At 38.8% G+C, this 26,061-nt stretch overlaps 10 protein-coding genes across 10 annotated transcripts; 4 read left to right on the top strand and 6 right to left on the bottom strand.

Annotated features, from left to right (window-relative positions):
- Positions 1-144: 144 nt before the first annotated feature.
- On the top strand, positions 145-1,221 carry Cbr-col-51 (the record flags this gene model as incomplete). The annotated part of the gene is made up of 1 exon (XM_002646233.2): positions 145-1,221. The coding sequence occupies one exon, from the start codon at positions 145-147 to the stop codon at positions 1,219-1,221; it is 1,077 nt and encodes a 358-aa protein (XP_002646279.2).
- Positions 1,222-1,334: 113 nt separating this feature from the next.
- CBG11983 lies at positions 1,335-4,537 on the bottom strand (the record flags this gene model as incomplete). The annotated part of the gene is made up of 8 exons (XM_045237287.1): positions 1,335-1,605; positions 1,650-1,973; positions 2,437-2,662; positions 2,707-3,242; positions 3,775-3,958; positions 4,033-4,120; positions 4,169-4,323; positions 4,369-4,537. 8 exons carry the CDS (start codon positions 4,535-4,537, stop codon positions 1,335-1,337), a joined length of 1,953 nt encoding a protein of 650 aa, XP_045094721.1.
- A 29-nt stretch (positions 4,538-4,566) lies between these two features.
- CBG26581 lies at positions 4,567-5,463 on the bottom strand (the record flags this gene model as incomplete). The annotated part of the gene is made up of 2 exons (XM_045237282.1): positions 4,567-4,659; positions 5,395-5,463. The coding sequence occupies 2 exons, from the start codon at positions 5,461-5,463 to the stop codon at positions 4,567-4,569; spliced, it is 162 nt and encodes a 53-aa protein (XP_045099232.1).
- A 4,034-nt stretch (positions 5,464-9,497) lies between these two features.
- Positions 9,498-11,157, top strand: CBG11982 (the record flags this gene model as incomplete). The annotated part of the gene is made up of 5 exons (XM_002646231.1): positions 9,498-9,584; positions 9,865-10,008; positions 10,061-10,177; positions 10,223-10,319; positions 11,036-11,157. The coding sequence occupies 5 exons, from the start codon at positions 9,498-9,500 to the stop codon at positions 11,155-11,157; spliced, it is 567 nt and encodes a 188-aa protein (XP_002646277.1).
- A 381-nt stretch (positions 11,158-11,538) lies between these two features.
- On the bottom strand, positions 11,539-17,915 carry CBG11980 (the record flags this gene model as incomplete). The annotated part of the gene is made up of 9 exons (XM_045237271.1): positions 11,539-11,718; positions 11,766-11,947; positions 14,891-15,058; positions 15,111-15,896; positions 15,948-16,037; positions 16,084-16,185; positions 16,232-17,480; positions 17,525-17,624; positions 17,680-17,915. The coding sequence occupies 9 exons, from the start codon at positions 17,913-17,915 to the stop codon at positions 11,539-11,541; spliced, it is 3,093 nt and encodes a 1,030-aa protein (XP_045094720.1).
- Positions 12,795-13,112, top strand: Cbr-abf-2 (the record flags this gene model as incomplete). The annotated part of the gene is made up of 2 exons (XM_002646230.1): positions 12,795-12,938; positions 12,993-13,112. The coding sequence occupies 2 exons, from the start codon at positions 12,795-12,797 to the stop codon at positions 13,110-13,112; spliced, it is 264 nt and encodes an 87-aa protein (XP_002646276.1).
- A 205-nt stretch (positions 17,916-18,120) lies between the features above and the next one.
- Positions 18,121-21,110, bottom strand: CBG11979 (the record flags this gene model as incomplete). The annotated part of the gene is made up of 6 exons (XM_045237265.1): positions 18,121-19,768; positions 19,814-19,986; positions 20,095-20,592; positions 20,639-20,797; positions 20,841-20,960; positions 21,012-21,110. 6 exons carry the CDS (start codon positions 21,108-21,110, stop codon positions 18,121-18,123), a joined length of 2,697 nt encoding a protein of 898 aa, XP_045094719.1.
- A 421-nt stretch (positions 21,111-21,531) lies between these two features.
- Positions 21,532-22,654, top strand: CBG11978 (the record flags this gene model as incomplete). The annotated part of the gene is made up of 3 exons (XM_002646227.2): positions 21,532-21,687; positions 21,733-21,905; positions 22,537-22,654. The coding sequence occupies 3 exons, from the start codon at positions 21,532-21,534 to the stop codon at positions 22,652-22,654; spliced, it is 447 nt and encodes a 148-aa protein (XP_002646273.2).
- Positions 22,655-23,046: 392 nt separating this feature from the next.
- On the bottom strand, positions 23,047-24,489 carry CBG11977 (the record flags this gene model as incomplete). The annotated part of the gene is made up of 4 exons (XM_002646226.2): positions 23,047-23,625; positions 23,672-23,858; positions 23,911-23,997; positions 24,044-24,489. 4 exons carry the CDS (start codon positions 24,487-24,489, stop codon positions 23,047-23,049), a joined length of 1,299 nt encoding a protein of 432 aa, XP_002646272.2.
- Positions 24,490-25,173: 684 nt separating this feature from the next.
- Cbr-coq-4.1 lies at positions 25,174-25,863 on the bottom strand (the record flags this gene model as incomplete). Its single annotated transcript, XM_002646225.2, has 3 exons — positions 25,174-25,321; positions 25,362-25,448; positions 25,568-25,863. 3 exons carry the CDS (start codon positions 25,861-25,863, stop codon positions 25,174-25,176), a joined length of 531 nt encoding a protein of 176 aa, XP_002646271.2.
- Positions 25,864-26,061: the final 198 nt, after the last annotated feature.

Raw genomic sequence — 26,061 nt, 5'->3', positions numbered from 1 at the left:
TGGTTAAGGGAAAGGCACTTCATTCAGCAACCACGGCTGATAACGACGTCTGCAAAAGGTAAATTGAAAAATTATATATTCAAAAAATTTAATTATAACGAATATCACATTTAGAGCTAAATTCAATGTTATATTACGTTTCAGATGTCGTCCACGTACTATGCTCTGACCGGTGTCACCGGACTCTCGGCTCTCATCGTTGCCGGCGTTGTCTTCTCCTATCTTTCGATTCTTGGAGACATCAATCAATTCGAATTTGATTTCTCCAATGATATGACTGTCTTCAAAGTGAAAGCTAACGATGCTTGGTCCCAGATGATGGCTTCCAGAAGAATTGAATCTCCATCAGAGAAGGTCGCATTCGAAGGACTTTTCCGTGCCAAGAGACAATACGCTACCGGAGGTGGAGGTGGATATTCTGGAGGAGGTGGAGGCGGAGGCGGATATGCTTCTGGTGGAGGAGGTGGCGGTGGTGGATGCCAATGTGCTGCTCAAGCTTCTGGATGCCCAGCTGGACCACCAGGACCACCGGGAGAGGCTGGATCTGATGGAGAACCTGGACAAGCTGGACAAGATGGACAACCAGGATCTGCCGGACAAGCTGATTCTGGAAGTACTGGAGGAAAACAATGCATCACTTGCCCAGCTGGACCACCAGGTCCGCCAGGACCAGATGGAAATGCTGGACCAGCTGGATCCCCAGGAATGCCAGGACCAGACGGACAAGCTGGAGGTGCATCACCACCAGGACCACCAGGACCACCAGGAGCCCCAGGAAACGACGGACAGCCAGGAGCACCAGGACAAGATGGACAACCGGGAGCACCAGGAACTTCTATCGTCAACTCTCCAGGAGCGCCAGGACCAGCCGGACCCTCAGGGCCACCTGGACAACCAGGACAAGACGGAGGAAGTGGAGGTGCAGGACAACCAGGACCAGCAGGGCCACCAGGGCCACCAGGAAACAACGGACAACCAGGAGGACCAGGACAGCCAGGAGGCCCAGGACCGGATGGTGGACCAGGAACCGACGCTGCTTACTGCCCATGCCCACCAAGAACTCAAGGAGGAGGTGGAGGTGACTTCTCTTCCGGAGGAGGAGGTGGAGGAGGATACTCATCTGGCGGTGGAGGAGGAGGAGCTGGTGGAGGTGGAAACGGGGGTGGAGGATACGCCGCTGGATCCGGAGGAGGCAGCTACAACCGTAGATTCCATCAATAAGCTTTTAAATATTAAAAAGTTTGAAAGAATAAACAATTTATTGCAAAAAATAAGACAACATACAGTTACCGGTATCTAAATACCCATATTAAAAATAGATTTGTGACACATCTTTATGCTTCATGAATGGCAGGTGGTGCAGTTTCTGATCGACTCCTTCTACTTCGAAACATGGAAGCAGATCTACCACGTGATGTCTGATCCTTGATTTCTTTTAGATCAAATGGAAGAACATTTGATTCTTTATGCTCTTTCAATGCAGAATTTTGTCTAGTTACAGTCGCCAATCGCCTCTCAATATCTGGTTCGTTTTCCCATGCTAATTTACAAACATTCAATTGTTCTGACGTCACTCGATGCATTGATAGCCCCTTGATTTTTTCTCTGAAATATCATTATTCTAATTGGTAAACTCCTGACATTGTTACCTCAGATGACTCATATCGTTTCCTGATTTTCTAGTCCGGAACAGCTTGAATCCAGTAACAACATCTTCTAATTCTTTCTCGTGCATCTCTTCGTTCTTTTTCTTCGAATACATATAGTCTCTTCTTTTTCTTGAAATCGCGATCCATCCAATTTTAGATAAAAATAGAGAAAGTTCAATGATAGTGAACACAGACATTCCCATGAACATTCCCATGTTTCCTCCGATATCAGAAAGAAGTTCCGTCAGAGACATTCCTCGTTTTTGGATGTATTCTGTGTAGGACATATCCCGGAAGAAGACATTCACTACTTGGAAGTTCGTTCTGAAATGCTTCGATGTTTTTCTTTGGACTATGAAATTTGGCTTCCATTTTTCAACCAATCCTTTGAAGGGGGATTCCGACCAAAAAAATTTAATTGCAAAAAAATGTTTGAAAAGTTATGCATCTTCCTAATATTATTACGAAAAATACTTTAAAAAAATCCAAACACCCCGAAAAATGCCGTTGAAAATATAAAAAAGGTTGCGAAGAGGGACGAGGATTTGAGTTTTCAAGTGGCGGATAGTGGTTTTTCAAATTGAAAAAGCTGCCATCTAAAAAAAGCTCTTCATAGCCTAGGTTTCTCAATGCACAAGAAACCAAATACTCGTCCCTTGTCGCAACATTTGTATATTTTCGCTGACTTTTTGTGGTAACTTCGAGTTTTTTTCGGAGTTTTTTCGTAATACTTTTAGGACAATTTTTGGTCGGAACCCCATCTTCAGACTTTTGGTCCGATACTTACTTCATATGATTTATCCTCCATCCTTTTTGCTTGCTCAACCACATCAATGCTCCTCTTGATAACCCTTTTCCATACGAATTGAACGAATGATAGACTTGACTTTTACATTCCACTCGACACTCTTCACAGGTTGGCATTTCGATGTTCAACGTCGTCTGATTCACAACCTTCTTCATTTTTGTATCCATACATCTATATGTTTCGTATGGAGTACAATCGTTGAATTCTGAATCAAATTGAATTGAATTACAAAATTCTTAAGAGACTTACTGTTCAAATGATTATAAATTGAAGGAGAGCATCCGCATATTTTTTGAAAGTATTGAGCTTTGCATACAGTAGAACACATTGCAGAACTATACGAAAAGTTGTAATTATATCCAGGTGGCCAATGATCCGAACAGTTTCCCCAGGAACTAGATGATAATAAAATATATTTGGAACTGGAGAGTGCAGAATACACTACAGTATCTGGAGAAACCGCAATTCCCTCGGAAGACAAAAATGGAATTTCTTCAGATGGATGCACGTAATATCGGAATCCATTCTCAAATGCACTTGAGAATACAGGAGTAACGCCATCGGTTTCAGAATCGAATTGTTCCTCGAGATGAGAATCTAGAATTATTTGTAATCCAGCTGCGATTCCTGGTTCTGTTTGCATTTTCATCCATGGTTTATCACTGTCTTGAACATTTAAAGTAAAACATTTTCCGAGATCCGAGAATATCGGAGTGGCGTATTTACAACATTCGAATCGACGACCACCGAACGAACACATTTTGAACATGTCTTCACAAGAGAACCTTAATAAAACTATCTCGTATAAATCCATTCAAAACCATTTTGAATGCAGACTCCAACCAATTTTTTTGGATTTTTGCTTTAAAATGTTCCAAAAATCAATTCGGAATCCCCAAAAAACGACAATTCAAGCATTTCTCTGGTCCTTAGCTTTCAAATTTGAAGCCAATTTATCTCGCTTCCTATTAAAGATATTTAAAAAATTACCAACTAATAGTTTATTTATCATACTATTACAAACATTTTATCAGTTTACACATGTTTGATATCCCTTATAGGAGCTGATACAATTGAGCTCAAACTTGGCTGTGGGGGGGGGGCTTCTATTACAGGTTTACGGTTAAATTGAAAACTCGATGAAGAGAACAAAAAAAGTCTCGTTGACCTCACAAATGACTGAATTGGGCGCACTTGCATGTTCAATTTTTTCCAGGAATTTCGAATTTTCCCTCAGTATTTTAGGAGTAATGTTATGAAAATAAACAGCTTTAGGAACATATTTTTGGTCGGAGTCCCCCTTTAACAAAATCTTACCCAGCCTCCATGAAGAATCCATCGGCAGTAAAGTTTTTATGAGTCGTCAAATACTGTTTGTATAAATTATCTCCAGAATGCAATGATGGTCCATCAGATCTTCCGTAAAGCGTCATTGCATCACTATTGAACATCATCAAGTAGTCTAACAATTCATCCGAAAGGTCTTTGGTACTATTGAGTGCTAAAAAGAAAATAATCATTGATCATTTCGGTAGCTGATTCCGGTTTTCAAATTTATTTGAATAGTACTCTTACCTTCCACGAATGTTCTTTTGATCGGGTTGAAACTGCATACAGTAACTCGTGGAAACTGCATTCCACCTTCACTTAGAAGAAACGAAACCTGCAGGAGAAAAATAAAAGATTATGGGAAATGTTATAGAAAACATACCTGGGATACTGTAGGTTTAGATAGAAACATGTTTATGAGTGAGGTTACTTGTGTTAGTAGCATTATCATTGAAGCTACCATTATAATCATCCAAAATACGAATGATAGCCGTTTTCCATGATATATCCGTTTGGGACCATGTAAGGTTGTAGTATCTGGAAAAAATAGATAAACAGTTTAGATTATCAGGTGGTCCTTACTGGAAAAATGCTCAGATTCTCTTGTTATCGATGAAACGCCTTCTGTATTTTTTATTTTCCTTAAATGCGCTACTGGAACGTTCACTATCAGTTGGGATGCTCTTTTTGAGAATGGTTTTAGTTCGGATAGAAACGATCCCTTGCTGGCAGATGGTCTAAAATCCTTCATTTCTCAGAAAAAGAAATATTTTAAAATACCTACTTTAAATTGGGCAAATCCCCGACAGTTGAGCATGATGAAGACGGCGAATTCGAGATTTCATCGTCAAAGCTGTCTGATTGGAAATGTACCTGAAACCGTGTCTAGTGTTGAACAATAATCAGTGATTGTATGTTGTGTCAACACTACTTCCTTATCATCATTTTTTCCTATAACTCAATTGTCTTCTGCTTTTGTCGACTGTACAGTTTGAGTCAATATAGTTTTAGGTGCACTGAAAAACGATATGTGGTTTTGTTTAGATTTGTTCAACAGAACTGGTCAAAGATTTTGGAATACAATTAACTTGACTGTCACATGTGAATATATTACTGTTTGCTATTTTTAGAAAAAATACTGAAGTGACGTCATTTCCGTAGCACTGTTTTGTTCCTTTTTTAATCTTAAACAAATTACCGTACATTAAGAACAAGTTCAAGAGCTCATCAAGAATCAAAAAATCACAAATAACAAAACAAATATTTAAAGTTTTATGTTGACCTATACCGTAAAACCTGTAATAGGAGGGTTCCTAAATTTCAACTTTGAGCCAATTTATCTCGGTCCTTGTCAAAGATATAAAAAGTTGCCAACTGATAAATTGTTAGTCATCATGTCAGAAGTTTTTTGTCAGTTGACAGATTCTTATTATCTTGCATAGGAATTGCGATAATTGAGCTCAAAGTTGACAGTGTGAGAGCTTCTATTACAGGTTTTACGGGAACTGTGGAAGCTGAACTGTATTTTTTAGAATGAATCAACTAGAGGACTTATGAATTTACTTTTCGCAATTTTCGAATCATGACTGGAAAAGAAAAAAAACGTACCGATTCTTTTTTATTTCTATTTGGCTTGTCTGATGATGACGGACTCTCCTGTTGGGCAAATCGTCCCATAGGTCCGTCGTTGTAAAGAAATGAGTGGTTTCTGAACGGAGGAACAAAAATACAAATCAAAACTTTTGATTTCTTTTGAAAAGCAGCAGAAAGTGCGAAATTGTTTGAACTCTCTGTAGAGTCCCAGAGCGAATTATCGCGGCTTCTTCTTCCTTCCACAATACCCTCTTCTCCACTCGTTTGCTCACCGGATTTGGAGAAAAGGAGCCAGGAGTGGGAGAAGAGAGAATGAGCACGATACTCTAACGGAACGGGAACTATTTGGAACTCACCTGACGCGTCGCATCCTGGAATTACTAATCAGATGGTAGAAGAGTTTAGAATCTGGAAAATGATTCAAATTAAAAAAAGATGATAAAAATTGAACTATTTTTCGTATGTTACATTCAAATAATCGAACAGTAACAGGAAATTGGAAAAAGGTGAGAGAATTGAAGTTACTGTGGCCGGAAAGTGTGAGGCGATAACAATTGATGATGGAATAGGACACACAGACCATTTCACTGTTTTATCAATCTGTGCTCCTGTGCTCATGATTACATTGAAATTTACTACCATTTTTGTACTATTTTCTTCGAAATTCTTCAAATATCTAAAAAAATATATACAATCTCAAATGAATGCGAAGTTTTTTATCAGTTGTCAAGTTGATAGCGTTCAAAGTAAAAAAGTGCTATTGATACAGTGTTTTGAATGGTTTAACCACAAAAATGAGTAGAAAAAATGGATTAACAGTATGTACATTTTTAAAATCGTTGTTTCAAAACCGAATGATTTTTATTTGAGGAAGCATGAGAGGAAGATGGAGTTCATTTGAGACGTATCAAAAATGAAGTCACCTTTTTCAGAAACTGTCAATCAATAACAGGAATATTCTAAATGTTTCAAAGCTTCTCTACCATAGAAAAGACGATTAAAAAGGGGTTAAGAATTGATAATTGTCAAATGATTTATTACCATCAAAAATTGAAACGAAAAAAAACGTTTGGAACAAAGTCGAAGAGCAAAGGAAACGATCTAAAAACATAAAGAACACACACACACAGATTTTTGTTTTTTGTTGGTACTCGATTAAGACACACTATTGCGCTTTTCTTCCCGACATTGTTATGATCGGGAAGATCAATTTCAGAGAATATTAAACAATTTTGAACAGTAACAGTTTTTACCGGTTTATAATTCAGATTGCTCAATGAATTGTTTTATTGTGTTAATTGTGTTTCAAACCAAATGTCACTATCATACAAATTAAAATGAGACAAAGTTTAGACCAGGGGTGAATATTCGGCTCTGTTCTAGTTTAAAGGTCGGAAGAAAGAATAGAGGTATGAAAAACGTACAGATGTTGGAATACTGTACCAGCAATAGAGCTGTGTAACAAATTAAATTCTCGCTGCGTTATAACAAAACAAGTATTGATGATATATTTTCCTGTCAATCTTTAGCGTCCTGCCTGAATGTACCGTAAAACCTGTATATGAAGTTCACCTTTAATAGAAGGGCCCCTCCAATAGAAGAGCGTCCGAGAGGGTATTGGAAAAGTAGAAGGGCCCCTGTAATACAGTGCGTACAACAAATTACATCTAGTGGACAATTTTTGTAATGAAACGTGAAAACTAGTCGAGCTATCTGGAAAAGTCTGAAAATATGCGTTTTGCATCCGTTGCAAGTTTATACGTCCACTCCAAAGACCAGGAGATCACGAGCTCCAGCGAAGACGGAGGTGTCCAATTTTGATTCTTCCTTCTTTGAATCGGGCTTGGAAAAGAGAAAAATAAAATGGAAGAAGTAAAAAAGGGATTTATTGAAAAAAAAATAATTTCAAATATAGATATTTCCTGAACATATCAACAAAAATTATGAAAAATGACAAGTTTCAAAAGTGTACTGATTAGCCAGACTTTCGTCTGTTGATCCCTTTCGCCACGTAGAGGCTCAGTACATGAAAGGGAAAATGGGTTTTCACTGGGGGAAAACACCAACACAAAACCCCTGTCTCCGAGGAGACAGTTTTCTAATTTTCAATAGTTCTTTTTCACTGCTAAAAAGTTATACGATCGCTATTTATTGTTTTTGTTCATTTGTTTCTTTTTTCTCTGATTGAGTCTTTTGCAAAAGGGGGACGTTCAGTGAAAATGAATTCACCTAGCCATGAACCACCAAACATGGCGACCCTGAGGGCCTTTTGTAACTTTTTTCGCATCCGACCAATCGAAAGAAAAAAGGCAAATGAAACAATAAACAGCTTACGCAGGGAGCTTCAGGGCAGTCAAAAAGTGCTAGCGAAAATTATCAAACTAATTCAAAAAGTGGGATTTCACAAAGGATAGTTTTTTTTCAATACGTGGAATTTTTCAATGTGGACAGAGGTAGGGGCGTGACTTAACATTGATTGATTTAAAGATTTATTGCGTAACGTGTGAAAAGTTTAATAAACTCGGAAATTGAAAGTAGATCTACGTAACCCATTAAAAAAGGGAAAAACTAAGGACGAACGAGTAAAAACTAGGTTGAATCGCGCCGAAGGCGCACCATCTGTTCTTTTATTTATTGGGCAATTATCTCGGTTCCTATAAAATATACTCGAAATTTGTCAACTAATAAAATTTTAGTGGTATAAACGGTGATAATTTTGTTAGATACTTTTTTAGAATGAAAAACATCCATGCTAAGGTTATTTTGGTAGATCATGTTAAACTTTCACACCTTCCCCCAGTTAGATCCGATGCACTTTTGAAAGAAGTTGAGACAACGTACGTGATCGTCGGTATGTGTCGGAGTTGGGACCATGATTGCTCTTTTGATGCCTGGATCATCTTTGAGACATCTCTAACTCATCCACTTGATGACTTCAAGTTTCAGCTCCTCGTTGATACCATTACACGACTTCAAAGAGTTTAAAACATTGGGATCTTGCGGGAAGAATTTGAGCTGATCCTGTTTTTTTTTTCGTTCATTTTCGCATGATAACTTTCTGATAGCTTTTTGGTCCAGCTGCTCCAACTGCCCCGATTGAAGCTTTTCCAGCATCAGTCGGCAAAAGATCCCATGACATGATAGAAACTCAAAGAAAGAGAACAACGTAATGACAACAGCTTTTTATAGTGATTTTAGTTGTACAGAATCAAAATTGGACACCTCCGTCTTCGCATATTTCCGACTTTTCCAGATAACTCGGGTAGTTTTCAAGGTTTCATCACAAAAATTGTCCACTAGATTTAATTTGTTGTTTCGAATCCGATTTTCAAAATATTAGACCGATTCCTCTAACAGCTCTCAAGTTATGACCCTAAACATGGGTGGACGTAGGATCATTTGAATTAATACATCTTCCTAGTTAATGACTGTATAGTCTCTAGTAATTGGATTTTGAAATGATTCAATTATTTTAACATTTTAACATTTGTATGAGCTGCTGATTAAAGAACGATTTTCAAACACTGGAAATTTCTTTTGAAGAACGTTGTTCTGTAGAACATGTATCATAAGCTTTTTAATCTTCTTGGTTGCTTTTCTCCAGTACTCATTGTCAGAAAATTTGTTTTTCAGATGTCAAGGATCCTTTAAACTATTCCCACATCGTCCGAGGTTCTAGAATCCTCAATTGAAAAATCACTGCAATGTGGCTCCAATTATAGTGTCACCTGGTTCCCATTGCATCATTCCGATTGACCGATCGTAAATTGAGTTATTTTGGAAGGGATTAAATCTTCCTGTGTCCAGATGTGCACAGTTTCCGCCAGCATTAACCTATTCATTCTCCGCTGCTTCTCAGTCTTATTTCTTTTCATCCACCACCTTCACTGTTTTTATGTATTTGACATGTGTTTTCTTTCTCTCCGATTTCCGTTCTCTCTATCTACTCATCGTCTTGATCTCAACTGACTCCTGAAGAGAAATGGGCGGAGTCACCTGCTGTGCCCTCCAGAAGAGACAAAGAGAGACGCAGCATTGGAATCGTGGAGTCTTGCTCTCGCCCTGCTCTTTATCAATCCCGCGTGCGGACCCACTCCTATTCTCAAACACTTATCATCATGCGTCTTCTCCACTGCTCCACTTTTCTATTTTCTCTGTTTTCTACCATTGTTGTCGTTTTCGCTTCTGATGAATCTGATGTCGAGGTTGGTTTCAAAATACGATCTGATAAAATGGGTTTTTGAAAAATTGCTTACAAGTTTTAATATCAAGTTTTTGGACTAGAAATCATTTGAGCCGCATACAGTTTATTCCGTTAGTCAAAGACAAATCATTATCTAGCTTATCCTAGTACCTTTTCCGTGGAAGGAATCACGATGAAGAAACTAAGGTCCAAACGCCTCTGAGGAACCAATGACTTAGAAAACAACAACAGAAAAATGTGAACCAGAGATCAGACCCTCTCAAAAAAAAAAACAAATTCAGGTAAAACCAGCTTTGAGTCCATGTAAAAGAATCAATCCATGTGGAGCCACAATTTCAACATATCCACTTTTGGAACCAGATGCCGAGGAGTCTTCTGGATTTGGAAGTGGTGCTGCTCCACCAGTTTACGATGAAATTTTAACTGTAAGAATCATTGAACTTCATGCTCCAATTTTTAATTAATTTCTAATTTCAGCACGAAATCTACGATTTGAATGCGACTCCAGAACTTCAGAATTCCACACTTTGCTCGTGCCCAGGTGATTCTACTTGTGATTTTGAATCAGATTCCAATGTTGTCAAGGTCGATTACGTAAGTGCCATTTGACCCGACAATCTTATCAATCGGTTATTCTAGCACGTCACCTTGCGATTCTGCAGTTTGGAGAATATATCAACTGTGTGCAAACGCCATGATGTAAATGTTAGAGTTATTGGAGCAGCCCAAGCGTCTGGTACGTTTTTTACTGCACCGGTATAAACATAGAAAAGAGTGGGAGGGCTACTGTACCACTGTGAATCAAACGTACCACTGTGAATCAAACGATAAATCCAGATACTCAGAACATAAAGAATGTCTTGAACCTTTTATGTTAGCTCAAAACCGTTATCCACCGTATTTCCTCTAATAGAATCCAACTCGATTCATGTAAAAGATATCAAAAATTCATCAACTTACAACATTTTTATCAGAATATCACCAACATTTTTGATATCTTTTATAGGAAACGAGATAATTGAGATATAACTTTATGGTTGGGTGGACTTCTATTGAAGGGAATACGATATGTTTATTTATGAATTACCGAACCTCTCCATCCGTAATTCTCTTCATTGCTCATGTCACTCTGCTTTATTTAATTTTAACGTTCCCCATTAGAAAATGCCGGAAATGAGTTCTCTGTTCATTCATCCCCTTCTAACTTTTATGATCGATCATCTTGTGCCCTCGGAAAGCCGAAATGACTCATCAAGTCTGAGGATGTGCTCCCCTCCGATTATTTGTCATTTTGCTGAGGCATCTTGCATCAGAGAGATGTCACAACAATTGTCATTTAAGCGAGTACCTCCTCGCTTTCAATTATCTCTACTTATCACGAAAACCCCTTCCAATCGTGTGTGCTCTCTTCCAACACCAATCAACTTCCGAATTCCATTTCTTTTTTTTCAGGTGACAGCGTGCAAGACGTTTCGACCGCAATGATGTTCTGCAATTGCCCGAATGGATTCTCGCGACAACCCGTTGAAGTTTGGTCGGGTCAAGACATCTCACTCAACTATAAGTGTCTTTAATTCTCCATCTAATAAGAGTTAATACCTTTTTTTCGTACGGGCCATTCATCCCCCACTCTCAGATTTCCATCGTATGTTTTTTTTTCTCACATAGTTCTTTTTTTTATAATAACCTATTTCGTACGGTGATTAATAATGTATCTCTCTTCTATGAATCACCCTAGAAAGCTATTCAATTAGAAGAAGATTATTTTGAAATTGTTTCGATGTTCAAAACGATGAGTAATAGTGAGAATCATAGAAATGCATGTGATTCTCTAATCACTTATCAGTTCATAGTTCTTCTCCAAAAGCATTTTAATGAGATCAAATGAAGTACAAATAAAATTGAGCAACTTTAAATAAAATAAAAAACATATATAGATAATGCATTAGTTCCAATCAGTTTCTGCGTTTCAATAGAGATCGGTGCGTATCTGGTCTTTCATCCCGCTTCTTACTGCGTTCTCTATTTTCATCTGAGCTTCGTCGTCTTCGTGGTGATCTTCTGGATCGTTCCCTTTCGGGTCGCGATTGGTGACGGCTATCGCGATACTTGCGGTCTGGACTTCTTCTTTTTTCCTTAAATTATTTGGTTGTTCAGTGGAAGAGAAGTATAACTACCGTACCTGCCTCTCCGGAACAGCCTCCTCCCGAACATATTTGATTCTTTCCCTCATTGGCTTCTTCGTTTCCTTGACTGGAACATTCTGTTCTATTTCTTCTTCCTCTTCTGATATTTCTCCCTCTTCTATTTGATCACCATTTCCTTGATTTTCGGTTGCATCCGTTGTTTCTCCTACGCCTTCGCCTGCAAACAAAAGTAGAGATTAATGTATAAACAAACACTTTTCAAATCTATCTGAATCCTATGACACATTCATGCCCGACCTCATAATCAGGCGTTCGTTCAATTTCAGACCAAAAATGAGAGGATTGGACGACGCAACGTTCTTTTTCTTTCTAGAAAGTTTCAAGTTGAACAAAACGATAACCGGCAAGAAAAATGCAGAATAGTTATGGGTGAAGTTAGAAAGAGAAGCGCATAAAAGTGAACCGCGTTTCCGGGTCTTGGAGATTGTTGCAGAACACATATTGCAATGCTTCTCTGCTGTAGAATCGTACTTCTTGGCATTCTTTTAGCGCTAACATCAGCATGTTCTACAATGGATGTCCCAGTTCTTCAGAAGATCGCACAAGGGTTGTGCACTGCAAGCTGTACTAACCAGGTCTATTCTACGAAGCTATTGAAGCTGTATCACCTTTAATATATGATAAAAGTTCAGAAATGCGCTGGAGGAACATGCAAGAAGGTTGATTCACATCCGAAATGTTTTTGTGATGGTTGTTCACCAGGAAGTATCGATGAAGTTTCGCTCGATTTTTTGAAGTCAAAGCTCCCACATTAACCGATGGATAATTGCAGTATTCATGTTTGTTTGCTCAATGAAATGTGACCTTTTCATCTCGTACGTATTAGTTTTTTTTCCCAAATTCGTAACACCTGCTACATGAGTCAATAAACACCCCAACAAAAAACAGACGAGCATGCGGTCTTCTGTTATCAAAAATCACTAAAATCCCGCCCAGAATAGTCTCATATTTTACTATAAAAATGGAGCTGCAGACTAGTCATCAGTGAACAAATCGAAATTAAAATGCTATTTCGTTTCCTGCTCTTCACATTCCTATGCGTGTCTCATATCTCTGCTGGAATCGACTTTAGCACATGTGCTAGAATGGACGTTCCAGTACTTGACAAAGCTGCTCGTGGTCTCTGTATAACCAGTTGCAGTATGCAGGTGAAAAACATGTTCCGATTATTTTCAGTCTGTTCGAAACTGTTTATTTTTCAGAATTGCGGAACAGGTTACTGTGAAAAACGACGCGGACGACCTACTTGTGTTTGCAGCAGATGTGCAAATGGAGGTGGAAATATTCCATTGGACTCTTTGATCAAAAGAGGAAAACATTAAATTCCAGTGAAAAATTGATGATTTTAAGTGTTCAATATTTGAATGATCCAATAAATTATTGTGTATATACCGCAAATTACCTCTTGTATATATTATATTGGTATGCAAAAATCGCAGCTGTGGAAGAGAAAAAAAATCAGGTGGCAAAAAAAAGAGAAAAAAAAGAAAATCAGACGGTCGAACTACCATAGTTAGCGAATATTTTTGAATTTGTTTTGTTTCTCCAGATTTTCGTTCGTTTTCCACCCAATTTTAAAATTTTCTATTTTCCAACTTGTTTGGAAGTTTTCAACACAAAACTTGTCGAGAAGCGATAGTATTTACAAGGGAACCACAACACCTCGTCAGTTTGGATTTTGGTGAAATTTTCAGGATATGTCAAGGATAGCCTATCTAGACATCCCTGAAAACTTTAGAACACGCTCGCCATTTTCAGCCGAGTTATATCGGTTTCAGTACCAAAAATCGCATTTTCAGTGTAAAAACAGCGATATTCAAAGGCGATTTTCTCTGCTCCCAGAAGGTTCCAGAACATGAAATTTGTTGTGTTATACTTAGAATTATGTGTAATATCATATTTCAGACATTTTCAGAAAAAATTTTTTTTTGAAGAAATTTGAGAATTTCGTCTACCATTTGGGTAGCTGATTTTATCGAACATTTTTCAGTTTGGAAAATTTTCTTCAAAAAGTAGTGATAATTGTTTGCAAATATTATTATACAATCAATAGATAACCTATTTCTTGATTTTAAATTTTTCATTTTTTAATCATGGTCCGTATAGGTGTGAAAACAGCGCTTCAAAACTACTACTTACATTGCAGTGATTGAGGACTTCAAAATTTTTTGAAAAACTTTTTTTTCTAACTATTGTTTCTACTCTTTTCAATTGATAAAAATTTGAAGCATTCGTCAGAGGGATCCTAAAACGCCGCGAAATAAGAAAACAAAAAAAAAGAAAAAATCACGAGTGGGTCCGAACTTACAAGGATGACACGCAAATTCGTGAAGCGTTCCAAATTTTTGTCCTACATTCTTCCCAGCCATTCTAACAGAGCCCCGTATTTGTTCAAAATCAACGGTCAATACTTTGACTGCTACCTTCACAGAAACTTGTCTATGTGGAACCGTGTATGTAAGGTGATAAATTCTAAGCTCAGTCCGGTGGCGTTTGCTAAGCGAGTAGGAGCGATTCCTTGTGATATTCTGATCCCTCCCACTTGACCTACAGGACTCTAGTCGGTCCGTCTGGTCATTTTACTTTTTTATTTGTACAGGTCCCATTTCTTGCCAAATTATCTATCGATTTCCTCCCATGCATTGCAAATAAATATTATTATTACAGCCATGTGCCTACTGGCGCACCCCACATCCCCGACACCACGCTGTCGACATTTCCACTGATTCAAAAAGCGGTTACATCTTCGCCTCTCTCTAAGCTTCTCTCATAGGGATTTCGGTGATGGAATGTGTGGTAAAGCATGCAAATCAACGGATTTCAGTACTAAAACTTCGGACTGAAATATCTCGGCTGAAACTGGCGAGCGTGTTCTAAAAATTTCAGGGATGTCTAGATAGCCTATCTTTGACATATCCTGAAAATTTTATCAAAATCCAAACTGACGAGGTGTTGTGGTTCCCTTGTTAGTCGAAAAAAAAGACTGAAAAATTTAGGTTATGATGATTTCGTTACGTAAACCGTCGGTCACACCTACAAGTTTTTCTATTACACAGCTCCGATGTTTTGTACCAATGTAATAACCTCATTTTAAGCATACCTTGCATTAGTGTTTCTGCTCCTTCATCTTCATCTGATTTCTTACTGTCTCCGTCGTCTTCATCGTCCATACCGTAATTCCAATCCAACTCATCTATAAAACTGTCATCTCTCGGTCGTCGTGGCTCATCCACGTCATCCTGCTCGACCTCATCAGGGACACCAACATCTACAAAAACTTTTCAACCAAAATTAAAAATTCAGTACCGTGATTATATTACCAAATGGTGCACTTTCTCTTCTTGGAGTTGACGTCAGCGGTGATTGAGTATCTTCGTCATCTGATAGACGGAACTCGCTCTTCATTTCCAGAGCGTTCGAATCTGAGCACCTGTGCTCAGATTCCCCAGGAACCTCGTCCACGTTGTCATGCAAATTGCTTTGTGGAATCTCCGATGACTCTTCATCATCAGTCAAATTTTCTTGCTCGAGATCCAGCCAACCTTCTTTCTCCTCATCGCTTTCTTCTAGACTATTTTCTAGATAATCTATTTCGGAAAGCCTCTGTTCTCGCATAGTATCGTCTAATTCTTCTTCCAAATCTTCCAAACAAAACTCTTTCCAGTCACTATTTTGACTTGATTCGTCGATTTTCGAGTTTCCATCCTCTTCTTCTTCTTCTTTTGAGTTTTCTGTATTTTGCTGAGTGAGAGTTTGGTTATGGGATGGACCTTCCGCATTCATGAGGAAGTCGCCGTTAGGAGGTACTGCGGAATCTTGTCGTATTAGGTGCTGTAGCTCGACCTCTTCTCGATCTACCATTGAACAGAAGCTTCCTGTAGAACATGGTCGACATGCAAACTCTGCATTCGTAGCAGAAGGAACTCGTTGACGGGTTTTTGCTAGATCCGGGAAGAATTCATCAAGTCCATCATCATCCTCAGTCGTATTTTTTCTATTGTCCGGTTCGTCGAAATCATTCGATACGATAGGAATGTCGGCTAAATTTCTGGCTTGAACAGTTTTTATCGAAATATCTGACTGATTTGTTGTGGAGTCGCACTTTGCTGAAATTTAATTTTATTAAATCGAATGACAACGAACTTCGAGATATTCACACACTTTTTTCAACAAACTCTTCAATTTTAGTCTCGCTCGATTCGATTGCTTCTCAGTTTTCTTCCACTTTTGAAGCATCGCAATTCCTTCTGAACAAACAAATTAGTTGAGGCAGTAGTAGCTTATAAATCAAACCTGCTGATAGCCCATAGTTCTTCAATGCTTCCCTAGCATTTTGTTTACTATTACCCGATTCGGAACTTGTAGTTTCAATTGATTGTGCAGACGATGAGCAATCTGTAAGAAAAGGATGTGCTTTGAAGACTTGGAGAAATACGATTACCATTCTTGGATACTGTAGGCAAAACTATCATATTCCCTGACCACTTCAACTGAGCGATTTGACGTTCATGTGCTCGCATAGCAATATGATCGCGAACCGCAGCGGTCTGTTTAACAGGAATTAGTTTCCAACTACTTGTTTCCTGAACAGGTTTTGTATCGCTTTTTATCGAGACTTCGTTTTTTAAAATTGGAACAAGTTCAGGGTCTGTCTTTTGAATACTAGACATTTTAGGATCTGCCACGATTTGTTCGTTCTCTTTTTGATCCGGAGCTGAAGAGAGACGTTTCTTTGAAGTAGGCACAAACTTGTATTTTTGTTCAGGTATTGTCCCATTCGACGTGCTGCTTTCAGATGTATTGGAAGTCGGAGCAGATGATTTTGTAGCAGCTTTCAAAGTCAGAGCAATCTGATCTACAGCTTTGGATGGAATCGAACAAACTCTAGCGTTCTTATCGGCGGATTTCACTTTGAATTCAAACGGTAAAGAGCTTCTGGACTCGATGGTATTCGATTCGTTTTTCTTGGCGGCAGATTTCGAAGTGTCCCACACAATCGGTTTCCTTGACGATGTTGTCTTCTCAGAGGATGCGTTTTCTCTGTTTGGCGAAGTTTTATTAGAAAGCCTCGAACGCTCTTGGATTGAATCGAATGCATTAGGTGAATCAACAGTTTGAGAGGGAAATCGTAGTCTGTCTTCCAAAGCTTTCTTCCGAATTTTGGAATCTGGAACTTCTGCATCACCTGTCGACCGTTTTCTTTTGTGATTTTCAGGCCTCTCAACAGTTCTCTCGCTGGTTCTATGACTGTGAGATGGTTTCCTGTCATCAGCTGTATTGCTTTTCCGTTCACTAGATTTCGATATCCGTGAGTGTGACTTTTGAGATGCTTCTTTCGAATTCCTTCGCTTCCTTTCTTCATAATCTTTATCCTTTCTCGTGCGGTCATTCTTGCGATCGTTACTATCATTGGCATGCTTGTCGTTGGATCTTCTTTCATTATTTTCTCGTTCTTTTCTTCGCAAATTCTCAGATTTTCTCTCCGTTCCTTGTTTTTTCTTATTTTCAAAATGCCCATGAATTAAACTCCCTACATCTTTCAGCGAAGGTTCAGCCACAAGTGGTTTTTTTACAGGCATAACAGTCGGCATTCCATCGTTGTTTGTTTCTAACTGATTCAAATAGAGCCAAGTTTCCATATCTTCAAGATTATTGAATTCCAACTCCACGGTGCTGCGAGCTCTCATTTTCTGGAAAAGTTATGTATTGATTGATAGTGTCAGCCTAAATATACCTTCATCGCTCGCGGTCGCAACGGACACTGCCGATCTTTGAAATGATGAGTACAGTTTGGACAAATGACAACTCCACTGGACTCGATCGCGTTTTGTAGTCTGAAATTCCGAAATATTCGGTAAGAATATGGTCTGAAAATAGTTTATCACCGACTTTTTTTGCAGTTCCGCATTTTTATCCGTTAGTTTCTTAATTTGACTTCGGGCTCCTATCAAAAGTTTACGAAAGAGCGCTGCATGAACATGAGCATCGGTAGAAGACGGTTCAGGTGTCGTTCGCTTTTCTGGCTGAGAATGAGAAGGCGCGTTCATCATCGAGGTTGATGCTCCTGTTGGGATATACTCTTCGCCAAGAGCCAATGCATATAAATCATCTTCTTCACTGTTCATCGTATCTTAAACAACAAGCGAAACCCATGCAACCCACTGAACTTATAAAACCAAGGTAACAGAGTGTTAGAAGAACACAGAGAAGCTTTACAAACCACAGGTACAATAAATGTGCTGGAAATAGTCAACGTATATTTAGAACATGTATAATTTATTGAAATAAGTTCAATCAAAATTTGAAACAAAAATTAAGATCAGTTGAAAATCAGGCATCGCTTTCATCAGCAAGCTTCAAGGAACCGAAAATTTGAGCAGGCACCGTCTTAGTTTGAATGTCCATGTCCTCTCCTTCCTTTCCTTCGTCCTCATCTTCCTCGTCGTCATCCAAATCAATCTCATCGGGATTTTCAGTCGTATCTTGTTGAACTGTTTTGCTAGCTCCGCGGACGAATGAGATATTACCCTTGTTCATGGATAATTGTGTGACTGTACCTCCATCAGATGACACATGTGCTTGTTGGTCAAGAGACTCCATAGGATTAGCAGATCCACTTGTCGTTTCTTGTGCTTTTCGTTCAGCATCCACACGCATCTGCACGGATGTCAGTGTGACGTTAACATTGTAAGATGCTTCAACGGAGCGACGAACGCGGAGCATATCACGAACAGTAGCTTCATTTCCGTGGGCAACTTCAAAGTTCTTCCAGGTATCCCAAAATTTAACATGAACCTTTGGATCCGAGATTTCTGCTGCGTGTGCATATATTGCTCTTGCTCGGTCGATTTCTCCGACAGTTGTCTCTAACTGTGCATAGCGCAAGCTCATTGATCGAGATTTGTCTTCTGGTAGTTCCGAAATTGCGCGCTCGAAAATAGGACGACACTGAGCAATTCCATACATTTCTTGAACCTTTTTGATGTAGATATTATACATCTGCAAAAAAATCTGCGTTGAAGTTTCAGACATAACTAAAAAATACCAAATGCATGTCAGAACGGTCCACTCCAGAAGTTGCTCTGTTGTAAATTGACAGAGCGTGACGAGCAAGTCCATGTTCTTCTTCGAGTTTGGCATACAGAAGAAATATATCTGAAATGATAAGAATGTTTTGAAGCCGATAAATAAGAATAACATGCATTTGGAATGAGTCGGCGGGCAGTTCTCGAGGCACTGTTCAAATAGATCTCGAGCTCTTTCCAGCTTTTTACCACCATATCTTTTTATGAATTTGACAAGATAAGTGTTCCAAATATCGAAGACACTTGGCCATTTGAACAATGCAATCCCCTTCTCGTATGCCTGGAAAGCAAGCTCGAAATATTCATTCTCCTCGAGGAAGACGGCGTAGTTCATTATCATTTGTGGTGATGCTACGCGCAGTTCTATCATTTTGTCATAGACTTTACGACACGACTCAACGGTGCCACAACATTCTTCGTAGTCTGCATACATGGCCCACAAGATAGGACTTCGGTGAACTCTGGCTTGGACTGATTGCATATTCTCGTGTTCTCCAGGCCTCGGAACAGAACAAGCTCTTTGCATAATAGCTAGTGCAGCCCTTGGGCGATTGTGTTTCATTTCCATTTCAGCATAAGCACACCATACGTTTGCCAACTCGCTTACACCTCCAAACTGTGAAACTACTGCCGTCTCAAAGGTTCTACGAGCGGCATCCAGGTCGTTGTTGCTCTCATACAGCTTGGCGAAACCGATCCAAAGATCCCGAACTTTTCCAACTTGAATTTTCGGGTTCACTGACTTCACTGCTTCTTTGAATGTTTCAATCTGCTTATCGTAGTTTCCTTCGTAGATATCCACTCTATTCAGCCATTCGCCCACATTGTGAGGATTTTGTCGCAAAAGAACACTGTTCATCAACTCATTTTTACGCTCCATGAGATTTTGATATCTTTAAAAAACAATATTTGTTAGTGGAAATAAAACTTGTTAATACCTCTGGAACATCCATTCTAAATCGACTTCTCCCTCTTGGTCTCCGCTTTGTTCTATCTGTCCCATCATAATCGACACTTCTCCTTCTTCAAAAGCTGCGTAAGCATCATACACCTGTGCGAAATCACGAACGGTGGATACTTTTGCAATGGCCTCTTCATAGACATCTCGAGCCTAGGAAATGTTTTGATATATATTAAAAATTGAAAGAAAAAACATTAGGGAAGACCCTAGTTTCCGAGACTGTAAAGTCGCCCACCTTCATAATTTTCACCAACTAACCTTCTCGAATTCGGCGTTATTACTGTAATAATTAGCCAGCGAGCACCACAAGAATCCCACTTGATCGGTGTAACGATAAATTCCTTGACGAATGATAGCATCAACGTTTAATGAAAAAATTTTGACAGGGTTCTCCGATATCAAAGTACATAGCTTTGTCCAGAGTTGATGAGAAGTTTGACCCTTTTCCGAAACGTTTTGATCTTGGTTCACAAGAGTCGTCAACTCCTTTGCGGCTTCGTCGATTTGGTCCCTTTCGATCAAGTATTCAACGTAATCTTCGCGAGCTTTAGGATTTATTTTGAGGTATCTTCTATAAACACGGATAGTTGTTTCCGGAAGATCGTGGCTGGTCAGAAAGTCGATGTACATAGGCCAAATTCTCATGTGCTGAGTCACCGGAAGAGATCGAAGTGCTCTATCAAAAACTCGTCGAGTCTCAGTTATCAAACCTCGTTTTATCATTACTTCGCAGTAGCAAATCCAGATCCGAGGCATCTGTATTCAGAATAAAATAGAAGAAAATAAATTAAAGAAAACACACCTTATGCAGTCGCATTAGGCATCTTTCGTAAGTATCACAGAGTGATCTCCATGAATTCTCGGTAGGACATTTGTTGACAATAGTGCTTTCCCGATATTTCAGGTAGTGATACCAAAGTTTGTAGCTTCTTTCGAAGATTGCGAGAGCCCGTTCATAAATCTGAATTTTTTTTAAAATTTACAAGTTTCAGAACAGTCCTTACCAAGAAAACTTGCTTTGCTGGCGACTTATTTTGTCTCTTGTGATCAATATATCTTTGCCAACAGTTAACTGAAGTTGAGTTTCGAATGATGTCTTCTTCGAACGGAATATCTTCTGGTGCCTGAAATAATTCTTATCGTAAAAGCTTTGAACCTTTGGGCAAGACAAGCGCACTCACAATCCCTTGCATTTCAGTATTCGGTGCCTTCGCGATTTTTTTCGTAACTTCGACGAAGCCGCTCGCCAATTCACTGTTTTCTTTATCTGTCATTGTCTGAAAAGCGAACGTTAAATTTCACAGATGATACGATTTCAATAAGAATTAAAGACGAAAAATAATTTTCGGGATCATACATATCGGAAGGTTCGCATTTGGCAAGAAACAAAACAACAAAAAAAGCGAGAGTGCAAGAACGAAACTCTTTGCAGAAATTACATCAGGTGATTGTAAAGTTTGAAGGTATTCCGACTACATTTTGGAAACTAAAAAAATTTACGAGAAACACGAATTCGAAAAATTAGTTTGGTCGTAAGATAAAATGTGTGCAGACTGCTTGTGTCTGCAGCTGCACACCGTATATTGTGAAAAATACGTTGGCTTGTCTAATTTCGAGATGAGATAAATAAAAAGAAACGGTCTTCGAAGCTTTAAAATTGAGACATTCAGAAACCAATTCTACTGAAAATAAAAAATGTCTTCTTTCCGCCAGTTTGTGTGGGATCCAGTGCTTCTGATAAGCCAAATGACATGTCTGCAAACATTTTTTTATGCAGCACAAATGTCGGTCATGTTGCTATGTAGTTTCTACGGATACGAACCGCTTATCTCTTCGATTTTCTCTACACAGGTTGTGTTTCGAAAAAATTAAAAATCACAACCTCAATAGTTGCAGACACAACGCTCGATGGCGCTTATTCAATTAATTGCTTCGGTTGGAGTCTCATTTGCTCTTTCTTATTTAGTTCAAAGAGCCAAGCAATGTTTGGATTTTGCATGTACGGTGTACTTCTTTCATTTGATATGTGTAACAATCTACAATCGTACCCTTCCCACTCAATTCACATGGTAAGCAGGGATGTGCGCGAAATTTTTATTTTACGAATTTCGTAAAACGTAAAATTTTACGAATTACAAGCTCGTAAATTCGTAAAATTCGTAAAATCCGTAAAAAACTGAATCTTCAATTGAAATGGAAAAAACTGCAGTTTTATTATTAAGCAATTGGCAAATGGTCCGCAAATGTTGAAAATCGTAGAACCGAATGCTTCTATGGGGTTACAACAATTTTCTAATCTTTTTCCTTAAAAAATGCTAAATTGTGAAAAAAAAGCATCCAAATTTGGGAAAAAATTCTTTGAAAATGAAGCGAATTCGTGATTTAAAATGAGATGTGACCATAAAATCAACTCAAAACAAGATCAAGAACATAACAATGAACCGGAATACTGTCAATTCTGAACAAAAATGGTGAAACACTCATCCAGTTTTTACGAATTTTACGGATTTAATTTTACGACACTCGTAAAATTTTACGAGTACCAAAACACCTTAAAATCCGTAAACTTCGTAAAATTCGTAAACGTAAAATCACATCCCTGACGGTAAGTCGGAGTGAATAATATAACCTTCTAGATTCAAGAATCTAACTGATTATCGTTTTTCGTTAAGAACATTTTTCTATTGTTTTTATTTACAGGTGGATCCTGCAAGTAATCTCGACAACAGTTTGTACAGTGCTTGGTGAATATCTTTGTATGAAGATAGAATCTCAGGAAATCAAGTTAGAAGGCGGACCTTCACGATACGACTTGTAAGTAGGAAGATCGCATAATTGACTCTGGTCCGAACACGGGTACTTTCGTTCCCATCAAATGTATGAATTAATACGCATCATTACGTTCCAATAAACACTTTGCAATGAATCTGTATCGTATCTTATATAATTCAACGTTGAAGCACAGAAACAGGAACAAATAACACATAACCTAAATATAAATATCTTTATTGAAAAATAAATAAAGCAGAATTAGATCACAGACAAACAATTTAATATGCGGATAGTGTGGCGATAGGGAAACATGAAATTCGAAAGATTCCAAAATGTTTCCCTCGAACGAACGGGGCAAAAGAAGTGTTATGGGCTTGGCGAAAAGACTAGTCAATTGTATTTAGGAAATAAAGCGAGAACTAAATAAATATATGAAAATTATTTCCTTTTGTTTTGCTCTTTCTTCAGTCGATCCTCCTCAAGCAATGCATCTCTGATGTTTTCCATCCACTCTTTCGTAACAGCTTGCGATGGAGACAATTTCAAGTTATCGGAGCTGTTCTTCTTAGGAGTTTGTGTTGGCTCATAAGCGAACTTGAGACCAGGAGCAACCTCGGTTGCTGCTGAAGACGACGGAGCTTCGGTAGTATCAGAATCGACAACCTCGATCCCCCAATCGTTTTCTTCGTGAATAATCGGTTCATCTTCAGGAGCTTGAATGTCAAGAGTGATCGGTTCGGAAGATATTTTCTCTTCGTACTCCTTCTGCCTAATTTGACAATGACGATCATCACAGGACGGGTTCGGCTTGATGCTTTCACGAGGGAAAAAGTCAGCTAAGGCATTGTATCCAACGTAGTGAGAGACTTCTCCGAAGTTTAGCAGATACTTGAGAGTATTCATCACTAGGAATCCAGCTACAACTGCCATCGTTGTTGGTAACGAAGCAGCACAAACACCCTCTCGTTTCAGTGTTCTTTCATCAATGTTTGAAGCGACAACTAGAGGTGGAACACACTGGAAAGCTAAAAATTTCTTTTGAAATAAATAGGTATGCACTTACAGCAAAGCATGCTGTCTTCCCTGGTTCGATGTATTGAATGTGTCCTGAAACAGCATTCTCACTGACGCCTGATTCCATCCAGATTTGGTTTTCTTCATTACATGCCATGTTAACTGCCATTCGAGCTTCAAAATTGTCAACACAACTGAGAACCAAGTCAATCTTTCCGCTTTTCAGTGAACCATTTCTGAACCAACATATTTTCATAAAACTGTAAAAAATCGAAGCCGAAAACTCACCTGATTCTCCCGACAAAAACATCGAAGTTGTCCATAGTTGTAATGTTGAAATTGTGAACCTCTATTTGTACATCAGGGTTAACATGACTGAAACATGGGCTAATTAAAAACTTATCAAATAGTTCGTTCTCACATGAGTGTGTCTCTTGCCGCCTCAACTTTACTGAGTCCTGCTTGGTTGGGTTGATAGAAAAGACGATTCATATTGGCGATTTCGACTTTGTCATAGTCAAAAAGAATCAGTTTTCCAATTCCACACCTTGTTAACATTTCTGCTACCACACTGCCGACACCACCGACTCCCACTACGGCTACAGTTTTATCTCGAATTTGTTCGTAGTCACGGACGATTCCCATCCGCTGGAGTGCCATCAGGCGACTGTATGGATTAGAATCCACAACTTCTGCACTTAGTTTTTCAATTTTTTGCCGGTATGGTGCTGAAGGTCTTTCTTGTGAAACTGTTGGACCCTTTAAAACACTTGGAGTCTGATTCTTCTTTGTTTCGAGATCATCCAGAGCATTATTTAATCGACTGACGATGTCGCCAATCGATTCTGCGACGTCACTTTCGGTCATATTAGCCTGAAAGAAAAATTAGATTAGGTTTTCAAAAAAAAATCTGAAATCGGTTGCTGAATCTAAAACCGAATTCCACAAAATGCACTCCGACGTGTAGATTTACGAAGCCCCGCCCATTTTTGCAGTTTTGCAAAGCGCGGCGTCCCTTTTGGCAAAGTCGCCGCTGGGATGTTGCGTATGTCATACATTTTACAGAATTTTTCTGCCAATTTGTGCCATCTGAGTCGGAAGGTTTCTAAAAGCTGAATGCTTATTTTACTCGTATTTTGTGAGAATGAATGATACAGATGTGAAAAAAAGCGAAGTTTTCTAAAATTTTACGCGGCATTTCCCAGCTGGATCTAAATTCATTGACCCTTATCAAAAAAGGGATTCATCTTTGGCCGCATGAGTAGAAGTCGAATAAAGTTAATGCACGATGATTGAAAAATATTCAAAATTTTATTGACATCGAGACATTTTGTTTAATTATGGCACTAAATTAATGGGACCACATTGAGCTCCTTTTGAACATCCGATAATTGACTTTCAAAGTGGTTTTCCCAGTCGAATGCCATGAAAAACCGTGCAGTTTTCGCTTGTTCAACAACCCATGGAAGATTTTTATGCAGAAATTCTGAACGATTCCTGTAATTTTGAAATAATCATGCAAGCTTTCATTATTCTTCTGTAATTACTTTGTCAAAAGTCTGGCTCCTCCAAAAATACCACAGATACACACATTGGTAATCCGTACTGAATTCCTTCAAAATATTTCACTGTAACTTCCCCCAACATGTTAGTCTTTTGCTCGAGAGCAATATGAGTGAAATCGTGTGTTTCTCGATATCTGAAACTGAAAATAAGCTTGAAAGTGTTCGTTTTCCTACCTCTGCATAACATATAAATGTTCCAGATTATCAATATACTTCACAGTCGGTCGAGCATCAGGTGATGTATTCAAACGTTCCAAGAAACTGAAATGTTTAAAGTTAATCTTTTTGATACTGACCCACTCTTTTGGGAGCATCAGTTGTAACTGAATTATTGCTTCGAAGTTTGATACATCTTTGGTATGAGTAATTCTTCAACTAACTTTGAGTAATGTTTACCCAAGGTGCCATCTGGTAGCTGTGCCAGCCACTTTCTGTCAATTGTCTCATTTGAGATGCGGGGCTTTTCCATGAGAAGCTTCTTCCCTATTTTATCCGACTCCATCCTCCTTCTGATATTTTCCAGCACAGGCCCGACTGCTGTAGTTTCTCCCATCGCTGCTACCATATCTCCTCTTCGAGGATCGGTTATTGCTGTCGCTGCAGAACCAATCCCCAAGAGTATTCGAGAAAGTGGAGCCAGCGGGACGTGAGATCCATAAAGCTTCTGGGCCGACATCTAACAAATTTAATCAATGTAATGGGGTTATTCATGTAGCGAAAATATGTATTGAAATGCATTTCCACGCCCTCGAAATTCAATGCATGAGCGTCGCGAAATGTATTTCAAAGCATTTCGCGACATACTGTCTATTCAATAAAACGTGGGCGCGCCGCAGGTTGCAAAGTGACACGCCCCTTTTTGAAACGCGTTCCC

Source organism: Caenorhabditis briggsae (genome assembly GCF_000004555.2).
Source record: "Caenorhabditis briggsae complete genome, chrI, whole genome shotgun sequence".
NCBI lineage: Eukaryota > Metazoa > Nematoda > Chromadorea > Rhabditida > Rhabditidae > Caenorhabditis > Caenorhabditis briggsae.
Note: the sequence above shows the minus strand (reverse complement) of the source record. Positions and strands in the feature narration are given on the sequence as shown.